Source organism: Platichthys flesus, chromosome 16 (genome assembly GCF_949316205.1).
Source record: "Platichthys flesus chromosome 16, fPlaFle2.1, whole genome shotgun sequence".
Taxonomy (NCBI): Eukaryota; Metazoa; Chordata; class Actinopteri; order Pleuronectiformes; family Pleuronectidae; genus Platichthys; species Platichthys flesus.
This window is the reverse complement of record NC_084960.1, coordinates 9,639,320-9,660,781: the sequence shown is the minus strand read 5'-3', so window position 1 is coordinate 9,660,781 and position 21,462 is coordinate 9,639,320. Positions and strand designations below refer to the sequence as shown.

The 21,462-nt window shown below is 41.4% G+C and overlaps 4 protein-coding genes and 1 gene segment (V, D, J or C); 2 read left to right on the top strand and 3 right to left on the bottom strand.

Moving 5' to 3' along the window:
* Window positions 1–1,452: 1,452 nt before the first annotated feature.
* Window positions 1,453–3,522, bottom strand: LOC133971283 (immunoglobulin lambda-1 light chain-like). Its single transcript, XM_062408571.1, has 4 exons — window positions 3,390–3,522; window positions 2,975–3,297; window positions 2,642–2,675; window positions 1,453–1,947 (listed from the first exon to the last, which is right to left on the bottom strand). The coding sequence occupies exons 1-4, from the start codon at window positions 3,427–3,429 to the stop codon at window positions 1,622–1,624; spliced, it is 723 nt and encodes a 240-aa protein (XP_062264555.1). The 5' UTR covers window positions 3,430–3,522; the 3' UTR covers window positions 1,453–1,621.
* Window positions 3,523–5,668: 2,146 nt separating this feature from the next.
* LOC133971280 (T cell receptor gamma variable 4-like) lies at window positions 5,669–6,309 on the top strand. The segment is given in 2 exon segments: window positions 5,669–5,766; window positions 5,859–6,309. Coding segments are annotated over 2 exon segments (375 nt in total).
* Window positions 6,310–7,286: 977 nt separating this feature from the next.
* LOC133971596 (immunoglobulin lambda-1 light chain-like) lies at window positions 7,287–9,398 on the bottom strand. The gene is made up of 4 exons (XM_062409017.1): window positions 9,218–9,398; window positions 8,806–9,125; window positions 8,464–8,500; window positions 7,287–7,795 (listed from the first exon to the last, which is right to left on the bottom strand). Exons 1-4 carry the CDS (start codon window positions 9,255–9,257, stop codon window positions 7,470–7,472), a joined length of 723 nt encoding a protein of 240 aa, XP_062265001.1. The 5' UTR covers window positions 9,258–9,398; the 3' UTR covers window positions 7,287–7,469.
* Window positions 9,399–11,212: 1,814 nt separating this feature from the next.
* On the bottom strand, window positions 11,213–14,389 carry si:dkey-282h22.5 (uncharacterized protein LOC107988040 homolog). 2 transcript variants are annotated; one of them, XM_062409015.1, is made up of 4 exons: window positions 14,254–14,389; window positions 14,006–14,107; window positions 13,744–13,873; window positions 11,213–12,242 (listed from the first exon to the last, which is right to left on the bottom strand). In XM_062409015.1, the coding sequence occupies exons 2-4, from the start codon at window positions 14,097–14,099 to the stop codon at window positions 11,963–11,965; spliced, it is 504 nt and encodes a 167-aa protein (XP_062264999.1). In that variant the 5' UTR covers window positions 14,100–14,107; window positions 14,254–14,389; the 3' UTR covers window positions 11,213–11,962. The 2 variants fall into 2 exon arrangements, with proteins under 2 accessions (XP_062264999.1, XP_062265000.1); XM_062409016.1 differs by having other exon boundaries at window positions 13,744–13,870.
* Window positions 14,390–17,427: 3,038 nt separating this feature from the next.
* tspan10 (tetraspanin 10) lies at window positions 17,428–19,693 on the top strand. Its single transcript, XM_062408129.1, has 3 exons — window positions 17,428–17,517; window positions 17,631–18,199; window positions 18,327–19,693. Exons 1-3 carry the CDS (start codon window positions 17,428–17,430, stop codon window positions 18,631–18,633), a joined length of 966 nt encoding a protein of 321 aa, XP_062264113.1. The 3' UTR covers window positions 18,634–19,693.
* Window positions 19,694–21,462: the final 1,769 nt, after the last annotated feature.

Below are 21,462 nucleotides of genomic sequence, written 5' to 3'. Positions count from 1 at the left end.
GGAAATTCATAAAAAACCATTATCTAAGTTTCACATAGATCTAACTGAAGCTCCTCCTCCTGTCCCTCTCTCAGTTTCAGGTTTGTATTAAATTGCTCCTCCAGCACCTCCTCTCCTCATCCTCCAAACCCTCTCATCTGACCCTCATCAGCCTCTCAAGTGACAAGGCCACTCTCAGCACACACTGACAACATGCTGGGGACCCTCTGCACTCTCATCACCGCTCTAACATGTAAGGAGGCTGACTTACTGCAGCTCCGGCCTCGTGTTGGATTCATCAGTCTGTGTGTTTCTCTTGACTCCGTGTGGTCGTGTTGTTTCCAGGTGTGAGTGGTGTGACGGTGGTGACACAGAAGCCTCCTGTTGTGACCGTGAGGAAAGGAGAGACAGTCACCATGGACTGTAACCTGGGGACATCTACTGACTTTTATGCTCGCTGGTATAAACAGATTCCAGGAGGAGTTCCTCAGTTTGTACTGAGGTTTTATCATGGTCATAGCTCTCCAACCTATGGTTCTGGTTTCTCTTCTCCCAAATTCACATCCACTCATCAGTCAACAACAGATTATCGTTTGATCATAAACAACGTGGAGGAGGGAGACTCTGCTGTTTATCACTGTAGCACATGGGACGGCTCTGCTAATGAATGGGTATCACAGTGATTTACACTGTGACAAAAACCTCCTCACTTTACACTTCTGCTTTTTCTCCTGCTGACACATGTTGACTGTGAAGCCATCAGGTGATGCTCTCAGTACACAGAAGTTGAAACCTCTGATCATTAGTATACATACATATATATTTTATTTTATATATAGCAAAATGAAAATGTTAAAACATCCCATGTTATTTAACTGGATTACTACACAAACCTTATTTGTTGTGCTTTTACATATCTAATATACTTTAACAAAGAAAATCAAGAGACTAAAGCACCAATAATAATGTCACAAACGATTTTAGAAATTGTTGTTATAATTATTATTGTTAACATAAAATGTTAATAAAACTTTCCACTGATCATGAAACAATCAATGAACAGGAAGTGGGCAACAAACAATCAATTTGTTTTTCGTTTGGGGATTTAAATTTCCTCAATGTTATAAAAGTGTGAAACCCATCTGGTGATGGTTGAGGTGATAAGTTATCTTTACCGATCTAACTGATTCATCATCGCCTCATTTATATGTTTCACTTATCAATGTGGGATGATTAATAATATTTTCAAAAATTACACAATAAATTCAAGTTCTAATCAGAGCAGCTCACAAACAGGACGTCAGCAGAAATGTTATCTGTGAAATCACATCAGTATTAACCCACAGGTAATAAACCCCCATGTTTAATACTGCAGACAATGTGACAGCTAAATCAGGCTCTGGTGAAGTTATTGTTAATGATATCAAAATATCATTGTCTCAGCTTCAGTGAGAACAAACTCTTTCAGACGTGTTTTGTTCAGAATGATTTTTTATTGAAAGCAACAGTTGCAAAGTTGATAGAACACCACCGCCCAACCCTCACAACGTGTGTCACAAGCATACAAACACATTTTCCTGCATGAAATAAAGCACAAACAGGAGAAAAGAAGCAGGTTTTAAATGGTCATTCTGCTCCTCTGTTATTCTTCACTGGTGCAGACGGACTTGTTGATGTTTTTCTCTGACGTCTGGGAGCCCAGAGACACTTTACATGTGTAAATCTTGTCCATGTTCCAGTCTGACGTCTGGATGGCCAGATAGCTGCTGATTTGGAAAGTCTGGTCCGGTTGTTGGACGGCGGTGCTGGTAGAGATCCCACTGCTCACTCGGCTCCCATCGACCAACCAGGTCACTTCTGCAAAACGCACAGACTGACTGGACAGACAGAGCAGACTGGCTTTGTTGGAGCAGAGCTCAGCACTGGACGGAGGGAAGACAGTGAGGACAGGAGGAGAGAGGCTGGAGCCTGGAAATACAACAAGGACATTAATTACTAGAAATACACTGATTGATGGAAAACATGACAGTCTCAGTGAAGGATAAAGAGTTTTCATGCTGCAGAAGTATTGACAAAATAAATGTATATACAAAATATTTACAGTATGTCCTTTTTAATTAACAATGTTAATAGAATATGAGCCATAAGTCTCTCACAACGTTTATTCATTCATTAATTGTGTCTGATAAAATCATACTTCTTTTGCAGTACAACATTTTCATTCAGTGTGAGAAATAATTATATTTCAGCTTTTACTTTTCTGTTAATGTAATAACCAAAGACGATTTAAAAAAGAGAATCAAGATACGTTAAAAACTAATCCTATGAACCAAACAACAAATACAGTGGATCATCATTGTTATTGTATTAAATTCATCACAACTTCTGGAATTGTATATTATGTAAGTATATTCTTATTAAATAGAGGTGAATCATTTGTAGAAAACATTTCCAGTCTTGTGATCATTGGCAAATTTCTATGTAAAATACCAAGTGTTGTATCAAGGCAAAGCTGGTGTACAAAAATATAAGCATCTTAAATTCACCAAATAAAATGTTCAATATTTTACAGAATCTATAAACACACATTTATTATTTTCTCTCCATTTGGGCAGAATACAAATTATCAATTGTGTTTATTGAGGAGTTCAAAAGTTCTTACCTGTCACAGTCAGCTTGGTCCCTTGTCCGAATACCACAGTGATTCAGTTTGTGCACATGGCTGTACAAAAACCTCCTGACGCTCTCTGAGGGGAGTGGAGCTGAAACTTCCGGTTGAGACCAACGTTCACTGTGAACGTCTCATTCTCTTCATCATACTGTTCATAAAAAAAAAAAAATGCATCACTTTTTCAAACATTGTGTCTGCAGGAGAATTTATTGAATAACCCTCAATGTTTTCTTGACTTATAGTGTTTGATATTGGTCGGTTGTGTTGACAGCAGCTGTGTGTCCCTCACTGAGGTTTTTGTCACAGTGTGAATCACTGTGATACGTGTTCATTAGCAGAGTTGTCCCATGCTTTACAGTGATAAACAGCAGAGTCTCCCTCCTCCACGTTTTTTATGATCAAATGATAATCTGTTGTCTGATAATTGGATGTGAATTTGGGAGAAGAGAAACCAGAACCATAGGTTGATTTACTATAGCTACGATGATACGTCAGTACAAACTGAGGAACTCCCCCTGGAATCTGTTTATACCAGTAAGAATAATTGTTAGTAGAAGTCCCCAGGTTACAGTCCATGGTGGCTGTCTCTCCTTTCCTCACGGTCACAACAGGAGGCTTCTGTGTCACCACCGTCACACCACTCACACCTGGAAACAACAAGACCACACGGAGTCAAGAGAAACACACAAACTGATGAATCCAACACGAGGCCGGAGCTGTAGCAAGTCAGCCTCCTTACATGTTAGAGCGGTGATGAGCGTGCAGAGGGTCCCCAGCATGTTGTCAGTGTGTGCTGAGAGTGGCCTTGTCACTTGAGAGGCTGATGAGGCTCAGATGAGAGGGTTTGGAGGATGAGGAGAGGAGGTGCTGGAGGAGCAATTTAATACAACTCTGAAACTGAGAGAGGGACAGGAGGAGGAGCTTTGGTTAAGTCTGCATGGTTTGTCATGTGCACTTTAATCATCTTTTTGGATAAATATTTCATTCATCTGCCTTTGTCAGTTTAGGTGAATACTTTCATTGATTTGTGTGTTTTACAGGGTTTCCATGACTTTCCAAACTTAAAGGGATAGTTCACCAAAAAATGAAAATTCACTCATCACCACTATGCCGAAGGAGGGATGGGTGAAGTGTTTGAGTCCACAAAACATTTTTGGATTTCAGGGGTAAATAGAGTTGCATCCAAATCCAATATAACACAAAAGGACATTATTTACACCATGTTTTAAGTCTGAATGTTCTCTCTGATCTACGTGTGAATGTGGCTCCAGACGAGGATATCAGAGGATATTAAGACTAAAAACATGGTGTAAATGAAGCTGTTTCAGGTGAGATTTGAATGTCAGGGCTTATGGACACTTGGATGACATCACAGGAGCTGTATGGATGCTTGATATGTTTTTTTTTCATTAGTGACGAAATCTTTTATTTTGGGTGAGCTATCCTTTCAAGTCACAGTTACAATCACCTTCATCAAGATTTTAATTAGTCAACAAAAATCATCTATTCAGGATATGAACATAATTTAAACACCTCACAGTTAAAATCTCTATGATTTTCCAAATAGCACTTATTAAAACAGTGGTGTGTTTGCAGTCAGGGACAGTTTCCTATCATTCTACACAGGCTTGACCCTTGACCTTTTCAATTACATGAAGTTAAAAATCAGGAGAGCCGGCCTGCAGGTACATCCTGGGTAGGAAGAGGGTGAGGTTGAGAGGTTACGCTTCACTGATAAAAACTCTGTTTCAGTTGCAGCTCATTTGACTGTTCTGACGTGTCAACTGAAATCACATTGTTTGTTTTGTATTGAAATGTATGTAGATAGGCATGGTATGCATCATTTAGGATTTAGGTGGGGACTAATTTAATGAAAGCATTTAAATAGTTTAAAGTAATGTCAATCACCACGTCACACATCTTAGAGCATTGATGAGAGTGCAGACAGATGTAAGTGTAAGTTGTAGTGATCGTTGCACTTGGTCTTTGATAGAAAGGCATGGGGGGGGGGGCTCCCCTCTCTCATCTGCAGGATGCACCTGAAGGCCTCCTGTCTTTATATAGCTTCATGTAAATCAGGAGGTTCAGAGTCAATTCACTGGACTGGAAACTGATGATTCGGTTATAAGTATTAGTCAGTCCTAGCTTGTGATTATTCATTATGAAAATATGTACATGTGCTTGTGTCCTGCAATAGATGCCTCATTTTAAGTTGCAGTAAAAGTATTAATCTTCAATCTCCAGTGACTCCAACTGAAACAAAGATATGTGAAGATTCAAACGTTGCACAAACCAGCATGAGTGACGTCTGTAGGATCTTGGTCAAATCTTTTAGAAACGATGACCAGAAGTGAGACGGTTAGTGAACCATGAGTTTAACCACAGCTCCTCATCTGGTCAGTCACTCTGTTGACTGGAGAGTTGATCCTTTTCTTTTCAGGCATCACAAATTCTGGAAATATTATTGGTCACATCAATCTGCACAAAAACACACACCAGAGAGTAACAAGTAGATAAGTTCAGAACATCTTCACCGGCACAAATGACAATTCCAGGTTTAATATCAAGGTGTTTCCATTTTTAGTGCAGCAGCGACTCTCCATGACTCACTTTCCTCCCTCCCAGACTGCACCTGCACGCCTCCTCTCTCTTTGCTCCATGTGAATAAAGAGGTCGGGGGTCAGTGAAACCCAAAAGTTTAAAAGGAAAAGTCTTGAACCAACTTCACGATATTACATCCAACACAAAACGTTTCTGTGATATCAATTTAGATCCTGTAATCAAATCCTATATTCATCTTAACATTCACACTGTTATATATGCGGAAAACATTATATGAACATACTCAATTATTCACTGATGGATTTAATGATGGATTTTGGAAATTCATCAACATAAAACCATTATCTAAGTGTCAAATCGATCTAACCAAAGCTCCTCCTCCTGTCCCTCTCTCAGTTTCAGAGTTGTATTAAATTGCTCCTCCAGCACCTCCTCTCCTCATCCTCCAAACCCTCTAATCTGACTCTCATCAGCCTCTCAAGTGACAAGGCCACTCTCAGCACAAACTGACAACATGCTGGGGACCCTCTGCACTCTCATCACCGCTCTAACATGTAAGGAGGCTGACTTACTGCAGCTCCGGCCTCGTGTTGGATTCATCAGTCTGTGTGTTTCTCTTGACTCTGTGTGGTCTTGTTGTTTCCAGGTGTGAGTGGTGTGACGGTGGTGACACAGAAGCCTCCTGTTGTGACCGTGAGGAAAGGAGAGACAGCCACCATGGACTGTAACCTGGGGACTGTTACTGACCAATTCGCTCGCTGGTACAAACAGATTCCAGGAGGAGTTCCTCAGTTTGTACTGAGGTTTCATCAAAGCCATAGCTCTCCAACCTATGGTTCTGGTTTCTCTTCTCCCAAATTCACATCCACTTATCAGACGACAGATTATCGTTTGATTATAAACAACGTGGAGGAGGGAGACTCTGCTGTTTATCACTGTGACACATGGGACGGCTCTGCTAGTGAAGCTGTATCACAGTGATTTACACTGTGACAAAAACCTCCTCACTTAGCACTTCTGCTTTTTCTCCTGCTGACACATGTTGACCGACTGTGAAGCCATCAGGTGATGCTCTCTGTACACAGAAGTTGAAACATCTGATTAAACGTTTATGTAATATAACAAATGTAAATGTTAAAACATCCCAGATTATTTTTCTGGATTACTACATAATCTAACTATTTGTGATTATATATGTATATATGATATGATTTATCAAAAAAAGTACACCACGAAAGCACAATCATGATGTCAGTACAGCTTTTAAAATGATTGGAATGATTATTGTCTGCAGAAAATACTAGTTTAACTTTCCACTCATCATGAAACAACCAATGAACAGGAAGTGAGCGACAAATAATAAATTCGTTCATTTTTTGGATTTAAAATTCCTCAAAAAAATAAAGTGTGACTCACATCTAGTGATGGTTGAGGTGATCAGTTATTCTATACCAATCTAACTGCTTGACCATTCCTTAATTTATATGCTTCATTCATCAATGTGTGATGATTAATACGATTTAATGAAATTATTAAATAAATTCAAGTTCTAATCAGAGCAGCTCACAAACAGGACGTCAGCAGAAATGTTATTAGTGAAATATCATCAGTATTAACCCACAGGTATTAAACCTCCATGTTTAATACTGCTGATAATGTGACGGCTTAATTAGGAATAATTAAATGACCTGTTTGTTTCTTTTTCTAACAGATGCATTGTTGCCTTTTTAGCATTTGTCATTGGAGAACCAGATTCAACTGAAGTTTTCACACTCTGACTCCTGGGAAGGAGAAAACTTGTTGTATATGTTCCCTTCCATGTCTCCAGATTCCACACATACTGCTGAGTAGATTAAAACATTATTTTAAAGAGAGCTGACACTCGTCATTATTATTTAATTAGGGTTTTAAATAAGGAGAGCGGGTGCACAGGTGCATCCTGGGAATGAGAAAAAAAGGGTGGTGAGGTGATGCTTGCGAGGATGAAAATTCAGGCAAAATGCAGAATCAGGCGCTGGTGAAGTTATTGTTAATGAAATCAAAATGTCATTGTCTCAGCTGCAGTGAGAACAAACTATTTCAGACGTGTTTTGTACTTAATGATTTTTTATTGAAAGCAACAGCTGCAAAGTTGATAGAACACCACCACCCAACCCTCACAATGTGTGTCTCAAGCATACAAACACATTTTCCTGCATGAAACAAAGCACAAACAGGAGTAAAGAAGCAGGTTTTAAATGGTCATTCTGCTCCTCTGTTATTCTTCACTGGTGCAGACGGACTTGTTGATGTTTTTCTCTGACGTCTGGGAGCCCAGAGACACTTTACATGTGTAAATCTTGTCCTTGTTCCAGTCTGACGTCTGGATGGCCAGATAGCTGCTGATTTGGAAAGTCTGGTCCGGTTGGTGGACGGCGGTGCTGGTAGAGATCCCACTGCTCACTGGGCTCCCATCGACCAACCAGGTGACTTCTGCAAAAGGCACAGACTGACTGGACAGACAGAGCAGACTGGCTTTGTTGGAGCTGAGCTCAGCACTGGACGGAGGGAAGACAGTCAGGACAGGAGGAGAGAGGCTGGAGCCTGGAAATACAACAAGGACATTAATTAATAGAAATACACTGATTGTTGGAAAACATGACAGTCTCAGTGAAGGATGAAGAGTTTTCATGCTGCAAAGTATTGACAAAAAAAATGTATATACAAAATATTTACACTATGTCCTTTTTAATTAAAACTTAATAGAATATGATCCATAAGTCTTTAAAAACATGTATACATTCATTGATCGTGTCTAAGAAAACCATATTTGTTTTCCAAATCAACTTTTTCAGTCATTGAGATAAATTATTATTTCAAAAAGAGAATCAAGATATATCAAACTAATCCTCTGAACCAAACAACAAATACAGTGGATGATTATTGTTATCTTAAAGGTATATATATTTTACAAAGATTACATTTCTCACATCATGTGGAACTGAATATTATATAAGTATATTCTTCTTAAATACAAGCGAATCATTTGTATAAAAAAAATTCCAGTCTTGTGATCATTGGCACATTCTGTGTCAAATACAAAGTGCGGTATCGAGGCAAAGCTGGTATAAAAAAATATAAGCATCTGAAATTTACCAAATTAAATGTTAAATATTTTACAGAATCTATTAACACACACTTATTCTTTTCACTCCATTTGGGCAGAAGACAAAATATCAACAGTGTTTATTGAGGAGTTAAAAAGTTCTTACCAGTCACAGTCAGCTTGGTCCCTTGTCCGAATACCACAGTGATTCAGTTTGTGCACATGGCTGTACAAAAACCTCCTGACGCTCTCTGAGGGGAGTGGAGCTGAAACTTCCTGTTGAGACCAACGTTCACTGTGAACGTCCCATTCTCTTCATCACTCTGTTTATTTAAAAAAATATAAAAAACTGCTGCTCTTGTTTCAAACATTGTGTCTGCAGGAGAATTTATTCAATCACCCTCAATGTTTTCTTGACTTATAGTGTTGATGTTGGTTGGGTGTGTTGACAGCAGCTGTGTGTCGCTCACTGAGGTTTTTGTCACAGTGTGAATCACTGTGATACGTTTTCACTAGCAGAGCTGTCCCATGTTTGACAGTGATAAACAGCAGAGTCTCCCTCCTCCATGTTGTTTATGATCAAACGATAATCTGACGTCTGATAATTGGATGTGAATTTTGGAGAAGAGAAACCAGAACCATAGGTTGGAGAACGATCGCTTTGATGAAACGTCAGTACAAACTGAGGAACTCCTCCTGGCATCTGTTTATACCAGCGAGCAGAGCTGCCAGTAACAGTCCCCAGGTTACAGTCCATGGTGACTGTCTCTCCTTTCCTCACGGTCACAACAGGAGGCTTCTGTGTCACCACCGTCACACCACTCACACCTGGAAACAACAAGACCACACGGAGTCAAGAGAAACACACAGACTGATGAATCCAACACGAGGCCGGAGCTGCAGTAAGTCAGCCTCCTTACATGTTAGAGCGGTGATGAGAGTGCAGAGGGTCCCCAGCATGTTGTCAGTGTGTGCTGAGAGTGGCCTTGTCACTTGAGAGGCTGATGAGGGTCAGATGAGAGGGTTTGGAGGATGAGGAGTGGAGGTGCTGGAGGAGCAATTTAATACAACTCTGAAACTGAGAGAGGGACAGGAGGAGGAGCTTTGGTTAAGTCTGCACGGTTTTTCATGTGTACTTTAATCCTCTTAATGGTAAATTATTTATTATATACATTTTTCTCAGTGCCTGTGAATACATTCATTGATATGTGTGTTTTATTGAGTTTCCCAATTTTGTAAAATTAAAGGGATAGTTCACCCAAAAATTAAAAATCCCTCATTATTCACCACTATGTCGATGGAGGGGTGGGTGAAGTGTTTGAGTCCAGAAATCACTTTTGTATTTCTGGGGTAAACAGCGCTGCAGCCAAATCCAACATAACACCAAAGGAGGTAATTTACACCATGTTTTTAGTCTGAATGTTCTCTCTAATCTACGTGTCCAGAGGAGGATATCAGAGGATATTAAGACTAAAAACATGGTGTAAATTAAACTGTTTCAGGTCTGATTTGAATGTCAGGGTTTACAGACACTTGGATGACATCACAGGAGCTGTATGGAGGCTTGATATTGAATCTTTTCAGAAATATGTGAATTTTCAATTTTGGTTGAACTATCCCTTTAAGTCACAGTTAAAATTCCCTCCACTCCCTTGACCTTTTCATTTACATGGAGTTATAAATCCGGAGAGGCGGCCTGCAGGTGCATCCTGGGTAGGAAGAGGGTGAGGTTGAGAAGTTACGCTTCACTGATAAAAACTCTGTTTCAGTTGCAGCTCATTTTACTGTTCTGACGTGTCAACTGCTGATGAGATCAAATTGGTGAATGTAACCTAATGAAGCAGGACAGTGTAGGTAAATAATAAATAATTTTCATTCTGCAGAAGCGTACAAAATTTTCACAATCGTTTTTTAAATGACCTGAAGGTGGCGTGTGTTTCTTTACTTTTGAATATAGGTAGGTCGGCATGGTTTGCTTCATTTAAGTGATGTAGGTGGGGAATAATTCAATAAAAGCATTTAAATGGTTTAAAGAAATGTCATCACCACCGTCACTCATCTTAGAGCAGTGAGCCGACTGCAGACAGATGAGAGGGTTCAGATCACAGACTGTAAAGATGGCCGACGTGCGAGCTCCCCTAACAAGAACCAAAGTGTCTCGATCACCCCCTGGTGGCTGTCTGCAAATGATTTTACATGTTTTTATTTCATCACTCCTCGCCTATTGAAACAGCCTTTTAACTTAACTCACCCAAAAATCTATTGATGGACTCCAGACTGTACAGAACTCAGCTGCCTGGCTTTCATACAGAACCATATGACCACATCACTCTTGTTCTAGCGTCTTCAAACTGGCTTCCTCTATGTTTTAGAAGAGATTTTAAGATTTTGCTGATTTCTTTTACATCTCTCCTTGGCATTTCTCTCAGCTACATATCAGACCAGTTATTATTTTACGACCCCTCATGTACATTGACATCTTCAGGCAGAGCTCTTCTCTGTGTTCCAAATACCAGATTAAAAATAAAGGGGACAGAGCATTTTCTTTAAGGGCTCCAAGACTCTGCAATAATCTGCCTGAGGAAATCAGGTGATCTGAATTTTAATTCTTTTTTCATTGAAAAACATTTTAAAAACTTCATTTAAAAGAATTATATGTTTTTTTTGAGTTCTTTTAAATAAAATAAGTCTCTTAATATTTGTGATTTGTTAATTCTTTCTGTGGTCTGTTTTATTTTGCTGCCCTTGTGAAGCTATTTGTTTCTATATATAAAGTTATTATTAGGTCAGAAACCCTGCCTCCTCCATGTTATGGTCCCATCCACTGACCAACATTAAATGTGCATGTCAAATACCTTTTTTTAAGGTGTACTCATCACACTGATGTATGTTTGAGTGTTAATTTATCCAGTAGCTGTAGTTTCAATCATTTATTGATGCTATAAAAATCGGTTAAACATCATAATTGACAGCTGAGACTGATTTGTGATTGGTCGAGATGCAAGCTCCACATTAAATAATTGCCGGAAAACGGCAGAATTCTTATATGCCATCTATTCTAGCTTCCTCTCTGGAAAGTGGGAGGACGTGGAGGCATGTTGTCCATCTATATTTAGACGCTATGATTTGGAGGATGCAACAGTGACAATGCTCCACTGCTATGAGGAGCTTTGTTCGACCTTCATGCCTCAACTACGTCCGTTACTGTCAGCAGAGGCAAAAGCTTTTATTTGTACAACAAAACATTGTCAATTCTATTGTCACGCTTTTGTTACTTTAATTTCAAAAGGGATAAAACCACCACCTTTATTTTTACAAACTCATCACCATAATTAACTCTCATTAATAACATTCCTCTGCTCATCGTATTGTAAGAGGAGACATAGCTGCAGTATGTCATGTTACTTTAAGGTTTTACACAGAGCAGCCAGATAACAGTCAGGGATAATTTGATAGATCCTGCCTCCCTGTGGTTGAAAGTGACTTTGCACAGAGAGGCAAAGATGAGTACATTTGAAGTCTATTACTACTAAGTTTTCTTTACGTCATCTTTTCTCACATCACACACATAAAATACCAGATATTCTTCTAAGTCTTCTGAACAAAATATGAACACATCTGCTCCTGTTCAACGCATCAGCATATCTAACCACCGAGAAAGGGGTCTAAGGTGTCTGAAGCCCTTTCCTCCTCTCTCCGATCAGTGTTGGCCCCCTGACAATCCTCCTGCCAGGAGCCCTCATCTGTGCCTGCAGTGGAGACCTCAGTCCAATCCTGTGGTGAATTCTCGGTGCGGGTCGCTCAGGCTGAGTGGGTCTGCCGTTCCTGAGGTCGTCCACAAAAGCCTCCACTAGGTCAAACTTTGTGCCGAGTCTCCCCAGCTCGTCTTTCAGCGAGTTGAACTTCCTGTAGAGGTCTCCCAGTGCTTCTGACAGTGGTTGGATCCTGGACCAATGCGGAGACATTTGGGAAGGTGCAAATAAATGGTTTCAGTACGGCCAGTCAACAAAGGGCTGGCACTGCAATGCCCCATAAGCTTTCATGTAAGTGTGAGAGGAGAACTGAGTCAAATAAGGCGACCGCAAAATGAAAGTCACGGCATGCTGTTTAACAGAAACAGCTCCATCATCTGTGGGAAACATCAGGATAACAGACATAAAGACCAGTACAAACTTAAAAGGTTTTGGCCTAGTTTTAGCAAAGGACACAGAGCCTGCAGCACTGCTGGGAAAAACTGAGTACATCTACTCAAGCCCTTTCTGTATAGTACAGTGTTTATGCACTTACACTTGACATGGATATTTTCATTTTATACTACATGCAACCAATCCACCAGATTTCAGAGGGAAATACTGTTCTTAAATTATACTCCAATACTCCAAAATATAATTTTATGGATAACTGAGTATTCAAGTTTACTCAAACATTTTACGAAATTGTAAACGTAACGCATCAACTCTTCTACTTGAGTTAAAGTACGTACTCGCATTAACTATACTTAAAGTATTTGAAAAAAAGTAATTGCAGCTATTCCCTAATGTAAAGGCCCTGTACATTATTTTTGTCAAGTCTCAGCTCTGGACTAGAAAGTACGGATATGTGTTTATATATATTTATATATATATGGAGTATAATTAAAAAGAACCTGAAAACCTAATTACAGTAGGGAAGTACATCTACTTTGTTTCATCCCACCACTGCAGGTTGCTTTAAAAATGATTTAGCAGAAAAAAGAAATACAACACATTGTTAAAGATGAAAAAAATTGATTTCCAACCTTTGAGGATCATATTTCTCTACAGAGCTTCTCGTATTTTTTGATTTCAATAAATGTCCTAATGAACCAAAATCTCAAAATAAATCAAAGTTTAGAGAAGAAGTCTCTGAAAACAGATTTTTTTGCATGAGAACTTGGTGTTCTCATAATTTCCTCTTCCACTCTGATATTTCCCTCAATGGGCCTTCACTGGCCTGCAGTCCACCTGAAATGGTTATTCTGGAAAGTTCGTGTTAAATGTGGTCCCAGCTGTTGGTGTAATTGTCTCCAGTGGAATAGTTCAATGACTTTGAGTATTGTCTGCCAGGATCTCTTCACCAGAACAGGAGGCTGAAACATTTCCCAGCTTCCTCTGGCACGGTCTGCTTCGGTTGAGGTCATTTACGAAGCTTAAGGCTTGTCCTTGCAGGGACCTCGGCAATTCACCACCTCTGGCTCAGACAGGTCGATGGTCTTATGCAATGCTCAGCTGGTTGAGCAACAACCGAATTTAGTACAACTGCGTGGAAGAATCAAATCTTCACTTTCATCTTTATTCTCGTCTGGTTATGCTTTGCAAATCCCCCATCTCTTACTCAACATTTGAACTTGTTTTTGTTCTAGCTTGTTTGTGCACCAGCACGCCACTATGGACCACAGTAAGTCCAGTAAGATGCTTGAGTGACCCACCTGTTGTATTCAGGGAGGACGGAGGCATGGTCATTTATCAGCAGATCTTTCACTTGGCTGACAATAGCAAATTTCCAGTTGTCCAGAACCTGAGTCAGGTTGGAACAAGTTCTGTCGTAGGTGTGTTCTGCTGAAGACAGAAACTTTTACTAAGACTGTGTTTGGTAGCTAACAGAACTTTGAACACAATCTTTTTTTTTCGACATCTAACATGAATTAATTTGTTAATCATTTACAGATTGTGGAGTGTGATGTCCCTGACCTGCAGCGTCCCAGCGCTGGCTTTTCTGTGTCCGTTTCTGAGCTCCACACGTTGACACCATGCAGAGAAGGACCAAAGCCCCCTTCATCCTCATCTTCCTCACTGAACAAAAACAGAAAATGGGAGGCGGTTGCTACCGAGAAACAAGTACACAGGAATGTGAAGAAGGAAAACTTGCTAGTGGACATGGTAAAGTTATAATTCAGATAAATGTGCAAATCATCATCATGCACTGGATTTTACGGTACCTTTCTGTGAAGTGGTTTTTTCCCTTGCTCTTCCCAGGTCAGAGCAGGACCACGGTCTGTGTGATGGAATCGTTCAACAGTGACACACTGAGAAACCATGACCTGGCCAGCACGCTCTTATAAAGGCCTCCCCTAACTCCTGCAGCCAATCCCCTCACCACTTGCCCCCGCCCACTCCAGAAGTGCTGTGACACACTCTGTAGCATGTGAGCACACTGGACGAAGACACAACATGTTGAACACATGCACACAGACACGCACACACACACACACCGATTTCAGGGGACAATGCCTTGACTTCCATTCATTGTAGAACGCCCAACCAAAACTTACCTCTAACCTTAAACATGGGCAATTCTTATTTAACCCAAAACTTAACCTTGAGTCCATATATATGCCGATTTTACTGTTTATACGTATATAAGCAGATACGGTATACAAAAAGAATATGAGTATAGAATGATAAATATAATATCTATATTTGGAAATAAATTCCCCCTTAGTAAACAAAATGTTCTATACTACAACTATAGAAAGTTCAACATGATTATACAGGTATAAAGATCCTAAAGTGGTAAAAAAACAGGTGCACAAAAACGCACACACAAACACGGCTCCCAGGGGCTCTTATCAGATGTGTCTTGCAGCCACCAAATCTGCAGTGTAAAAAAACAAAGATCCTGAGTGGGAGGTCCTGATAATCCCAAATCTGTGCTCCATCTATCCTCCATGTGCCGTTGGAGCTGCTGTGAGTGTTTTCGGGGACTGCACTCCCGATGGGCCCTAATCCAGGGGAGGTGTTTGATGTAGCAGGGTGGCTCCAGCCAGCGGAGCATTCTTGCTGCCGACCGTAATCCAATCTGCTCGGCATCTGGGCTGCGACAATCGCATCCAGCCCTGGTCCCTTCAGTTTTCCTGATAGATCAAAACCCGAGGGGATGCATTCAAAGCAGCTGGAAAGAGGATAATATGGTTGTCGGGGTAATAATGTTTGTATTATTCTTTAATTCCTTGTGTAGTTATTACAGGAAACTCTAACCTCGGACAGGCTGCTCACTGATCCACACAATGTTTTGCTCAGAGTCAGATAAATTCACCTTTTGTCAACCCAAGACATATTTCTTAAATTATAGCCGGTTGGACACTCAAGCGTTTATTTATCCAGTCGGAAATTAAATAACTTTTGTTGCATCGAGTGTCTTACTCCATCCGAAACACTGTGCTGCATCCTGTGCTGATGTATTTGTAATGACACAAGGTCAGCTGCAAGGTCAGCTGCTAACAAAATGAATCTGGCTGGGCGACAAATCACATGGAGACGACATAGTGTACTGCATGCTTTTTGGTTTCATATTGGTCAGTGTTGAAAACATTAAAGACTATATGGTGGGTTCGGCTAAAGGAGTTGGAACTAACCACACGTTAAAACACAGCCTCTCGTAAGATTTATGAACTGGGAAACATTGTGATTTATCTTTAATTCTGTCAGCAAGTCACCGTAACCTGCAAATCTGTATAATCTTATTGAGCTGTGAAGCACACTTCCTTTTCCATCAAATGATTTAACGGCTCATGATCGTTCGTGTGTTGAGTTTAATATTTTCACGGAGGTTAAAGATACTTTAGATCCTGCATTACTGTGTATGCAAGATTATATATAAACCTCTGAGCGAAAGACATTCAACCTTTAAAAAAAATTGAATATGTTTCTTTTTGTTTCAACAGATTAATATGGAAAGAGATTTATGACAGGACAAATTTCTGGAGTCCACCGCTCTGCAGGAGTAGAATGACTTTCTTCCAGCTCTGCCGCTTGGATCGTCACAGGCCGAGGAAAGTCTGACAGCAGAGGACAGGCAGAGCCAGAGTGTGAGATAAACAGGCCTCGGTCTTTCTGTTTTTAACTCACTCGCTGCTGGTTATTGGCCCACAGCAGCAGATCTTCCCATAATGACTTCATCAGAGGAGCCAGTCTCCAAACAAAAGGTGAAACATGTGGATTCTCGCTCTTCCTCCTGAATCAAATGTCGGTGTTGGGCATAGACACGAGTCGAGCGGGATGATGAACTGAGCTGTTGTCGTGCGTCATTCGCATTCAAAGTCTGGCAGGTGGAAAATAATCAGTCCCACATTGTAGCTGCTTCTCCATGCCCTCAGAGCTCTAAACAAAAACCAGGGCAGATGGATTACAGCTTTAAAAAAAAAAGCATTTACAAAAACAAATACATACAATACTTTCATTTGGAAACAGTTAAATAGGCTGTCTCCCAAAAGATGAGCAATGGGGAGTTGAGAAATCTCCGTCCATATGTGTCATTTAAAAGGAGCTTATTGGTTCTGCCAGTGCATGATGTGGTTCAATGTTTGGGATTAATGCATGGATGGCAGCTCAGGTAAAAATGCGGTTCCTCTGTCGCTTTGCGCCAACTCCCCAAATAAAAGTAACTCACTTCGTTCATCCGTACAAACCCAGACAGAAGCTGGATTAAATAAATATGAACATAATCATTATTTGATCTTCTGACAGGTCAGATCTGTGTTTCATTAATCAGTTCATGGTCTGTGTAGCTCTTATCAGCAACATTTATTTTATGAAAAAGGAAGAATTGAGAACTTAATTCATTTCAATTGATTTAATTTGCTTCTCACCTCTGCCGAGGAGGTTTTGTTTTCGTCATTGTATAATTGTCTTCTTAAAACTTGGTGGTAGGATGGAGGATTGGAAGAACTCACCAACTTTGGCCTGGATATTTTTTTTTCCTGGCTCCTACTAGATGAAGAAAATAGGTCATATTTAAGGGACTGATATAAAAGAGTTTGTGCAATTTAATGCGACTTGATTTGATTTAAGGACAATGTTGGGCTTCTGTTGAGTGATTTTCCGCAAGTAAATGTGCACGAGTCAACAGTCTCTTGTCCTTCTTGGTTTGAGTTTCACTGTTGTGTGTGTGTGAGAGTCTCTCATGCTCCGCTGACCGTGTAATCCCCTCACTGTGACTCTCACATGATGAAGAAATCTCAAGGAACACAGTGATTTCTCTGAACGTGGTTACTCCACCTCGGCTCACATGCTCCACTGTTGCCCCCCCTCCCTGTCTGTGCTCCGCATTAGCTTTAGTCATTCAGACCTGATAAAAGCACAGGGAGGATCATCATATCCCACTGGTCGACAACATGAGGAGATATTTGGATATAAGATGGATTCCTCTGCCGTGGTCGAGGAGGGACAATACACAGAATGAGTCCAGTCCCCTCATACCAAAGGTAAGGGGCGGCATTTGAACTCGTGCTTTTTCACATTATGTTTCCTTCTGAATATCTGGCACCTCTTTGTTCTCAAAACTACGGCTGTTACCTGTATTCATGTGTGTCCGTAGGCAGACTCGTCCAAAGAGGGTGCTCAGGAGCTCGGCTATGTCACCAATGAACAGGACCACGACAGCCCTGTATTCTCAAGGATCCAAACCTACTACAGATATTCATTGATGGACTATTTCCTAAAATACTTCCTGTTCCTGTGTAACCTGCTGTTTACGGCTCTGGGCCTTGTGGTTCTGGGCCTGGGGATGTGGGGCCTCATCACCAAAGAGTCATTCGCCCAGGAGTCGATCGGCAGCATCGGCACCGACCCCATGCTGATACTTGTGACGCTGGGCTTCGTGCTGACTGTGCTCTGCCTGTCCGGCTGTGTGGGCGCCCTGAGAGAGAACTGCTGCTTACTGAAGCTGTTCTCCGTCGCCGTGCTGGTGCTTATCTCAGCCCAGGTGCTGGCGGCCATTGTTGCCTACAGTCTCCAAGATCAGATCGGGAGCTACCTGCGGTCAGGAATGTTAACTGCCATGGCGCGTTATCAGGATGACCTGGACCTGAGGTTCATCACAGACGAGATCCAGACAAATCTGCAGTGCTGTGGGGCAGATAACTACCGCGACTGGGAAGTCAACATGTGAGTAGTGTGACCAACTTGCATATACATAAAAATATACACCACGACTTGTGTTCATGATGTAGAAATGCATTTATATGAGATGAAATGGTCAGCATGTTACCCCCCTCGCTTCCTCTTCCCTCAGATATTATAACTGCTCAGCCCCAGGAGTGCTGGCCTGCGGTGTCCCTGCGACCTGCTGTGTGGACCCTCTGCAGAACGGCACGGTGTGGAACTCGCAGTGTGGCGTGGGAGCCCAGCTGCTCGATGAGTTCACCGCTCAAAGTGTGATCTTCCTGGGCGGATGTCTGGGGGGGATCTCCCGCTGGATCGAGCAGCACAACGGCCTGATAGGGACGGTCGCCGTCGTCGTACTCGGGGTCCAAATTCTGACTCTGTTTGTGACCACGCGACTGCTGGAAATCATCCAGAGACAAAAAGTGTATATGTGATCTATCATGGACATTGAATGAGGGCTGACTGCTTTGTTTGCATTCTGGCTTTGTTTTTTTGGACACAACCACGAGCATTTTCTGTCAGCTTGCTTGTAAAGAAAGTTCACTAAACCTGTGCAGCTCCAGAGGAAAAGACAAAACAATTAGACATTTCGCTAACAAAAAATGTTGAGGTGCAAAATGCACAATGCATTATTCACCCAGCGAATATACTTGTTTTAATATAACAACAAATGCCATCAAAACAAGCTCAGAAACAAATGACACTTGCAGATTAAATAACAAGCAGCACAGATAATAAATGGGTGGATGAGACCCGATCGAACATTTACCACTGAATCCATAGTATGTGCCTTACAGCTTCATTGTGCTGGAAAACCTTTTCTTGGACAAGTTGTGTTTGTGTCCCGACATCAAATCAGGACCCGAACCGGTCACCATCTCACTCAGGTTCTCCTGATGCGATATTTAAAAAATGCACACCTTTGATTTTGTTACAAGGGTTAAATGAAAAGACCAAAACCACTATATGTCATTAGTTTAGACTGTGGATATTGTACATATTAAACAACAAAACAAGATTCATCAGCTATTTCGCTCTACTCTTCATTTAAAAAGGGACAAATAAAGCATTATAATGGAAACGGTGTAATACTTCCTACACAGTCGCATTGGTTTCATGCTAAGCTGTTCGGTTTGACGAGAAGGAAAATAAAGGAGAACAAAAAAATTGAATTTGACAAAGCTTCCAGTTACATCTCCCCTTGTCACCTCCATGACATATAAGACACGTGCTCGAGAACCTTACGAAAAATATATTTGATGTTTATAACAACAAAGAGCAGCATCTACACTATACCGATACATAGTTCACATACTAGAATTCAGACCGATATTGATGATGACGTTAAGTGGGGCCACACTGGTTCCCTCTGGTGAATAGAAAAATAATTTCACAGTGAGGAGAGTCAGATGATCCCGGACTGAACCAATTCGTGTAGCTCCAGATGGCTGCAGGCTTCCCACGTGCAGATCACAGTGATGTCTAGAAGAGAGATGACAAACAGTGAGGAACAAAAAGGAGATGTTGCCTTGTATGAAGACAAATTCTCTAGATGAAGCACTCTTCGGAGGCCTGCTCTTGTTTGTGGCCGCCGCAAGGTCTCTCCCGGTTCTTCCCGGCACTACGCTGCCGGTGCGAACAGCCCAAGTATTTAACATGGGCAAGGAAAGGAGGCGGACCGCTTTTCACGGCGCTTCTACCTCCGGTGCGTCCCCGGGGTTAGAGGATGATGGTGTGACGTTAATGTATTGTTTTACTTTGCATGTGTCACGTCATGATAAATCAGTCTCCTATGTCGCCTGTACCAGGAGCCGCTCATCTCACTGGTTATCTTGGCTCGCTGTCTGGCCGGTGACCAGCCGTCCGGACCGCTCCGTGAATAAGGAGGAGGAGATGTTTCTTTACTTGGAATGCGGCCACTTTATTTCTCGGACTTACAGCAGGAGCAACACTCGCATACCCTCTAGGTGGTCCGTCACTTCTCCTTATAAACAGACTTTTAGCGTCTTTTCCCAATACCCAGGTGCAATACGTCACACACTACAAACTTTCCTTAAAGGGGCAGGCCATACCTGCAACACAACAGCTCTCGGTCTCATATACAGATGGCAAGAGAAAGCAGAGACGCAGACTCAGCAACTACATCCGAAATCCGATGCACCTTATTATTATCTGAGGGATTTTTACAGACTGTCTGATAAAGATTCCGACAGTGAAGGAAAGGGGTAGTGATGGATAAGGTTTTATTTAAAAAAAATGAAGTCTTTCATTCTCACTTTCCACCTTAAAACTATGAAATGAACTGAACTATGAACTAGTTCAGAATTTAAATGGTGAACTATGAACGTGGACTATTCATGTTTAATTGTATGAACTGAACTTCAAACTAGTTCATGAGAGGTGTGAACTTGCACAACACTGCCTACCTTCATAGTATAACTGATACCACTGAGTTTGAAGCAGTCAAAACAAAAACTAAGTCTGAGTCAACTACACTGCCTCCGTGTGGTGGTGCGCGGAAGTAGCAGCAGTTTCTAAAGCCAATCAGGGAGTCCTTCACAGCAAAGATCGTCTATTGTCTGTGCATGACTCTGAGACCGAATTAGTCCACCTCTCAGGAACCTGTGATGATATATCTAAAAAATATATATATATATATATATATTGTATTCAACACAAACACAACTCCGTAAAACAGCTGATTGGGAATTTTAATCAACAAACAAGAGCCACAATGCAGTAAATCAGCCTATCGACTATACAGACTGAGGTACCCGAGAACAGCGACAGAGTGGGGCTTCTTATCTTCACCATTCCCTAGCCTCCGGTTGAGAGGTCACAGGTTAGAGGTACTGCACGCTGCTCGCTCAACGTGCGCTGTTGTGTTGTCGCGCACTGAACTATCACACAGCAACATGGCGAAGAAAAAGGGGAACAAGAACCGCAAGTCAGGAGAACCGCCGAGGTAACGAAGCTCATGTTTGAACCTGAACGGGGCCACCGCTAGCAGGTTAGCTACAGCAGCTGGCTAACGTGTAGGGACTGCAGTCGAGCTAGCTACCGAAGCTAGCTGTTGTTAGCTCTCTGACGTAGCGGGGGGGGGGGGGGTGAACTCAGTTTACCTCTTTCTCGGGTGGAAGACGGGACAAGAACCTGTTATACACAACACCCGAATGCTCACGTGGAGTTAAATGTGTCCTTGTTATCTGGGTTGTGTCTAAATAGCAGAGATAAGAAGATCAAGTTAAAGTAGATGTCCGCGT